This window comes from Pistacia vera, unplaced genomic scaffold (assembly GCF_008641045.1).
Source record: "Pistacia vera cultivar Batoury unplaced genomic scaffold, PisVer_v2 Contig368, whole genome shotgun sequence".
In the NCBI taxonomy this organism is placed as follows: Eukaryota; Viridiplantae; Streptophyta; class Magnoliopsida; order Sapindales; family Anacardiaceae; genus Pistacia; species Pistacia vera.
The window spans coordinates 35,245-42,850 of record NW_022196188.1 but is presented as its reverse complement, the minus strand read 5'-3'; the positions used below and the strand labels follow the sequence as shown (position 1 = coordinate 42,850).

The window sequence follows — 7,606 nt, the reverse complement described above, 5'->3', positions numbered from 1 at the left end:
GACTAAGGGACATATATATATATATATATATAGTTAGTAATAAGAGTTCAAGGATTGAAACCCTAGCCATTCCACCCATTATTCATGCCCCCTTCATCCCAAATTCTCTCAATTTTTCTTCCACTAATTTCAAGGAAATTCATATATAGGATTTTGGCTAGATTTTGATAGATTTTCAATCCTAAGTATCCAAATGTAAGATTCTTGCACCAAGATGTGAGATTTAAATTTTAAAGTTTGAATTCTTATGGTTTTATATGCTTAGGGTTTAAGAGGTAAGGGGAATTCTACCAAAGAGAGATTATAGTGTTGGAATTACTCAAATTCAAGGTAAGTAAATCCAACTTTAGCTTTGATTGGATAAATACATGTGTAGAGAAATTCAAGGTAAGTAAATCCCATCAATTTGTTGTATGTTGAGGTAAGGGGAATTCTGTGTGTTTGGAAGATGAGAATCATGGATTGAAATTGAGGTTGTTTGATTTGTGAATCTTATGGCCATGAGAAGTGATGTATTTGTATGTGTTGAGTTGAGTTGATGGGATTTTGGATGAAATGTGAAAGAATAGATGTGGAATGGTGGAGGATGAAATTCGGCTAGGGTGGTTGTTGGCCTTAGGGAGTTTTTGCTCCAATTTTGGTGGCTTGAGAAATATGTGGAAGTGTAACCAATTTAGGGTTTGTATGTGCATGTAAGGTGTTTGATGAAATGTCAAAGAAAGTGCATATATATGAGTATGTTAGATTATTACTTTGTTATGGAAGTGTTGTTGGTAGAGAATACTAGTTCCATAATGATATCTTTATATGCCATAATGCATTCTTATATTTGAGCATTTGCATTTAGAAAGAATAGTAAAGAATAAGCATATTTACATGCACATATACATGTATTAGAACATTAAAGAATAAAGAGAAAGAAAGAAAAGAAATTAATTATAGAATCATTATCTAAAGAACATAATTAAAGAATACCTCAAATCTGAAATTTTATTTAAAGAAATATAAAAGGAGAAGAGAAGAGAAGGTTATTGCGATGGGGAACCCGTGAGTGATAGAGAAGAAGAATGTCCCCATATGCATGCCGCCTTTAGTGAGCGGCCTAAGAATAAGAAAGAAGAATTTGTACAGTCCGTAAGAAATGCATGTAGATGAGGACTGTACCCAAGAAAGAATTTGAGAATACACTCACACGGCCAAGGTTCCGAATCCATGCCTCAATCGAGTCTGATCGATAAAGAAAGAATAGAAAAAAAAAAGAAAAGAAAGAAATAAGAGAAAATAAGAGAAACTGAAAAGAAAGAAAAGAAACTGAAAAGACAGAATTGAAACAAAAGAAGAAATGCAGAAAAAAGAAAGAAAACAAAAAAGAAATATAACACAAATGAGAAATAGAAAATAGAATAAGAAAACAGAAAAACAGAAAAGAAAATGTATTGCATAGAAAAAGTTTTTGCATTTGTGCATATGCATCATGCCATTTCTACTATCCGGAGTTAGTTTCCCTGTTTGTGCTTACATATCGATGAGTGAGAAACTAGAATCTCAGAAAGAGCAGAGAAGAATTGAGAAGTTTGGTGTAAGGAAGGAAAATACAGGATCTGAGTAACGGAGAAAGAATAGAAGTATTGTGGGTTTACTTACTAAGCAATTAGTGCTCACTCCGTTGATTTCACTGTTTTTGTAGGTAGTAGATGAGATGCGGTCGGATGGAACGTCAAGTAGCGGAGGAGAAAGGCAACACCGTTTGACTGTATTTTTGAGTTATTTTTGCGACTTATTACTTGATGTAGAGATTTGTATATAAAGAAAATTAGTTATGAGCCCTCTATTTCATACTTATATATATTTATATATATTTTTTCTATAATATGTTTAGTAAGTTTTACTTATATTTTTCCAAAGAACTACTAGCTACAAAAAATATTACATTTTTTATATGTATATATACAAATATAGATATATATGTATATATATACGTCTATATGTCTCTGTGTGTGTGTGTGTGTGTGTGTGTGTTCTATAATATGTTTAGTAAGTTTTACTTATATTTTTCCAAAGAACTACTAGCTACAAAAAATATTACATTTTTTATATGTATATATACAAATATAGATATATATGTATATATATACGTCTATATGTCTCTGTGTGTGTGTGTGTGTGTGTGTGTGTGTTCTATAATATGTTTAGTAAGTTTTACTTATATTTTTCCAAAGAACTACTAGCTACAAAGAATATTACATTTTTTATATATGTATATATATATATATACGTCTATGTGTGTGTGTGTGTGTGTGTGTCTATATATATATATATATATATATATATATATAACAAATTCACTTGTGTCAAATTAATTAAATAAAATAATAAAATTAAGGATCTGCAGGAAATAAGGAATAAAACTAAGGGGGCGTTTGGTTGGAGGTAATGGAAGATTACTAGAGTTATGTCATCTTATATTACTTAATTACCATGTTTGGTTGTCAAGTAATATAAGATTCTGGTAATCTTGCATTATCAATAGTTTCTACTGTTGGTAATATTAGAAGTAATCTAATTACCTCTATTTTCTTAGGTATTGTAAGATTACCTTGACAATTTTTTTTTGGTTACAATTCTATCCCTTATTAATAAAAATTTTGGACAATAATGCCCTTATTTTAAAATAAATTTACATTAATATATCATTTCAATTTTACCCTTATTTAATTAAGTTTTTAGACAATAATGCCCTTATATTTAAAACAAATTACAGACCACCACCACCACCGCCACCCAGCCACCACCACCGACAGCGGGCCAACCATCACGGACCACCGCCAGAAAGTCGTCGAAGTCCCTAAAAATGATCGAGATTCACTGGGAGGCTTCGATATGGCCGTTTTCGACCATATTTATGGCCGAAAATGGCTATATCAGGCCAGATCTAGCCGTTTCTGACCATATTTATGGCTAAAAATGGTCATATTAGGCTAGACCATTATCAACCAGATCTATTCTGCCTGGAATAGATATGGCTGATAATGGCCAAGGATCTGGACATTTTCGGCCAAATCTAGCCTGATAAGGCCGTTTTCGGCCATCAATATGGCCAGAAACGGCCATATCGGAGCCTCGTGGTCACGGTGAGCTACTCACGATGACTTTCAGAGACTTCCGGCGATCGTTTGCGGTGGCAAAAGGCGGCGACAGGGGGTGGGGGTGATTTTGTCATAAATTAAAGGTTTATATGCAGGTGTGTTTTAGCTAAATCTGAAATATTGGGGGTTAAAAAAAATATTCAAAAATTAATAATAAAAATATTATTATATTAATATTTAAAGAGAGGGTAATTTAGTAATTTAAATAACATACCAACCAATTTATTCGCCCTAACCAAACATATTAATATAACATACCCACCAACAAACCAAACACATTTTCCTAAAGATTCTCAGTAATCTTCAAGGTAATATAAGATTTCAGTAATCCAACATTTCCAGTAATCCAATATTTCCTGAACCAAACGCACTCTAAGGATCAAACTAGAATACAATAGATGGCCAAACTGGGTTAATAAAAAAAGGATCATCTGCCACCTGAAAGTATTGAATCTGTAACAGAAGTCGACACTGTTAAGCCCATAGAAGATGGATATGAGACCGCAAGACCATCGAAACCTTCCCAATGATCAAAATTTAGGCCACTAGCTGAAAGTCCAAGGGCTGATGGTGATAACTCTGGCGAACTAGCATCCTTATCTAACTACTGCACAACTTGACGCATGTTCGGCTTAGCTATCGGCATACCAACCCAAGTTTCAATACCAACTCCAGTTCTTCAGCTACGTAATCTGTACCCAATTTAACATCTCTTGCCTCGAGAATTTCACCTCTACTCCAGAATCCAAATACCCAATCAACCAAAATCGTGCAATCTTCAGTTGCCGCTCGTGATTCATTTGGCCTTCTCCCACAGGCAACTTCAAGCAAAAAAGCACCAAAAGCGAACACATCACTGCTTTTTGTGGCTTTCCCCCAGTAAGAGTGTGCTCTGGGGCAAGATATCCAAAAGTTCCAACTACACGAGTTGTTTGTGGATCACTACCGTGATCATATAATCTTGAAAGGCCAAAATCACCTAGTCTTCCATTCAATTCACCATCAAGCAACACGTTACTGGCCTTCACATCTCTGTACATGACAACTTGTTCCCATTCCTCATGTAGATACAATAAGCCTAAAGCTACCCCTTTGATGACACTAAATCGTTGTCTCCAATTTTCTTTTGTGACCCTTTTTATTTTCCAATTTGCAATGCATCATATTTAATCGAATAATGCTATTAAACACATATTGTAAAATAATTCTTAATGACCAAATATGATAATACTATTGAAACTAAATTTACAATATGTTCAGAGTGTATCCAATTAAGGGTAACTAGCAAGTAGCCAGAATTTTTGTTCAATTATTTTTTTATTTTCAAAATAGTTAAATCTGCCTCATTTAAATACATTATTGCTTGGCTATGTACCCATTTGAATGACAATTTCCGATCATTAATTCATGCATGCATGCATGCTACAATATTATTATTATTTATATTACACCAGCACAGCTACAACCGAGAATATATTACAAAGAATAATACAGCAAAACATCATTATATCTCCAATAATTTGACGTTGCAACTTTATCTGCCACCTGAAAGTATTGAATCTGCAATAGAAGTCGATGGTGTTATACCCATTAAAGATGGAAACGAGCCTACAAATTCATCAAAACCTTCCGAATGCGCAAATCTTAGGCGACTGTCTGAAATTTCTAGAGCTGATAACTCTGGCGAAGGCGCATCCTTCTCCAAGTACTGCACAACTTGTCGCATGCTTGGCCTAGCTGCGGGCTCTGAATGAGAGCACATCAACCCAAGTTTCAACACTAACTCTAGCTCCTCGGCGACATAATCTGTTCCCAATTTCTGATCCCTTGCCTCAATAATTTTACCTTCACTCCAAAAACCAAAAACGCATTCAACCAAAATCTCAGTTTCCTCTGTCGGCGATTGTGGCTCTATTGGCCTTCTGCCACAAGCAACTTCAAGCAAAAAGGCACCAAAAGCAAACACATCACTGCTTCTTGTGGCCTTCCCAGTTCGAGCGTGTTCAGGGGCAAGATAACCAAGAGTGCCAACCACATGTGTAGTTTGTGGATCAGTTCCATGGTCATATAATCTTGCAAGACCAAAGTCTCCTAACCTTCCATTAAATTCACCATCAAGTAACACATTACTGGCCTTGACATCTCTGTGAATAACAACTTTTTCCCATCCTTCATGAAGATAAAACAGACCCAACGCCACCCCTTTGATCACTTGGAATCTCTGTCTCCAATTCAGGGTGACCGTTGATTGGTCATAGAGGTACCTGTCGAGGCTTCCATTAGGCATGTAGTCATACACCAAAAGCAGCTCCCCTTTACGCCGGCAATAACCCAAGAGTTGTACTAAATTCCGATGACGTAGGTGCCCAATACTGACAATTTCAGCAACAAATTCTCTCATCCCTTGTCTTGATTCATGAGAGATTCTCTTTACTGCAATCTCTAGTTTAGAGTTGTGTAGTACGCCTCTGTAGACCCTGCCAAATCCACCGCTGCCTAATAGCTCTGTCTCTCTAAACCCTTTGGTGGCAAAATAAAGATCTTTGTATTTGAATCTCTGAGGCCCGTATTCAAGCTCCCAATCTTCAAGCACTTCAGCGAACTTTCTTTTCCTTTTTATCAAATGAACGACTCCCGCAACCGCAGCTAACATTAAGCTTATGGAAATTAAAGGCAACCCAACAGCCAAAAGCATTGATCTCTCCTTAGGAACGATCCTGGGAAGCTTAGGAAGTTGAGAGAGGAGGAATTCCTGCGCTCGGCCATTGATCTTAAAACTCCAGCCCAAAACATAATGCGATGTTAACATAGAACCGGGCGATGATGAGAAGCCAACGAACATGGCAGTTTTAAAAACAGAGGAAAGATCATGGGACAAAGACAAAAGTGGAGTAATTGGCTTACCACTTTTGAATGGAGCTAAACTGACATTAATTTGTTTCTCCTCACCGTTATAATCCACCCAAACTTGCATTCTTTGATTACTAATAAGCGTCAAGTTCTTAAAGTCACCAGTTTGATCATCATAATAACCTGCTGGAGCTGATATCTCAGAGTGCAGTCCATTAACATCAATCCCAACATGGTTATCATTGATATCAAAAAACTCACCACTCAGGACCGTATCCAATTCCACCGCGAAAACATGATTACTGGCGTTCCCATTGTTGCTTTCATTAAAAAGTCCCAGGTACTGACTTGGACGAGCACCTGGGAGCCCTCTTGTTGGTGCAATCACGAAAGCCATGCCATGGCCGGCAAGAGTCGGGTACACGGGGTGGATAGCGAAAACAAAGGTAGTAGAGAAAGAGAAGGCTCTGCCATTTGAATAGTTCTTGAAAGGTATTGGTTCAGGGTAAAAGGCATGACCGTTTAGTATTTTGGTTTCATTGGTAAGCTGTAAAAGTCCGTTGGCAGTGAACCGAGCTATACCATCGAGGACAAGATTAGCCGATTTGAACCCATTGTAGATGAAACCAGGATATTCATCCCCTGCTGCTAAGCTGATTAGGAGAGACACCAGTATCGCAAGTTTGAGCAACATGGCAAGGAAATTCCTTAATTCGTGATCCACCTTCTCGGGAATTATATGTAAGATAATAATGTAAAGCGGCAATAGGGTTCACACATGAATTCTCCGGGATTGCTCACTGCTTGTTACTTTAAAGGAAAGAGCAGGTGCATATTCGTCCTCTGGAGCCCACAGCCTCAGAGGAGATAATCCATGTTCCAGGATGAATTTGGTGTATAAGCAGAAATGATAGGTTAAGTCTTGGAAAAGAGGGCGCCAATCACCGTCCAGTTGTTTTCTCGTTGCCATCTGGTGACCGTAAGTCCGGCTTCGTGTTGAGTCTGGGTCAACTAGGGTGGGCCTTCCCAGTTCCTACGTACACTGGCCGACATTGGACAACTGAATTTAATTTCAATTAGAAAAAAATTTAGACATGAACTGAAGTACAGACCATAAGCCAAGCTTTATATGTTGCAAATCATTGCATTGAAGATTTATTTGACATACATATTTGTGATACTGTTGAAAATCAGAATCTGTTTTAGTACTATGTTGCAAATTTGAATCTGCTGCCACGTTGAAAATCCGAGGAGTAAAAAAATAAAATAAAGAACAGCCCAGATATTACATACGAAGAACCAAGATATTTTATGAGGTTATACATAATTTGCCTACATTCACGGGTGAGAGGATTTTTGCTATAATAATATGAATACGATATAAGTATTTCATCATACTATCAGTCTAGTACATATACTTAGGCAAACATCTCATTCCTATAGTGTTTAATATCTCTTGGTATTTATTCGATATCTGTAATACCCTTACATTAGAACCTATTATATCCTCGCATTCTCTCTTTCTCTTATTCTATCTTTCATAACCTTGAATTGGTTCTAACTCTCCTATTTATAGGTAAAATATGACATTTTTATTCCACTAGGATTCA

At 36.6% G+C, this 7,606-nt stretch overlaps 1 protein-coding gene across 1 annotated transcript; it reads right to left on the bottom strand.

Annotated features, from left to right (window-relative positions):
* Positions 1–4,617: 4,617 nt before the first annotated feature.
* LOC116140302 (L-type lectin-domain containing receptor kinase IV.1-like) lies at positions 4,618–6,699 on the bottom strand. Its single transcript, XM_031425950.1, has one exon. The coding sequence runs from the start codon at positions 6,688–6,690 to the stop codon at positions 4,681–4,683; it is 2,010 nt and encodes a 669-aa protein (XP_031281810.1). The 5' UTR covers positions 6,691–6,699; the 3' UTR covers positions 4,618–4,680.
* Positions 6,700–7,606: the final 907 nt, after the last annotated feature.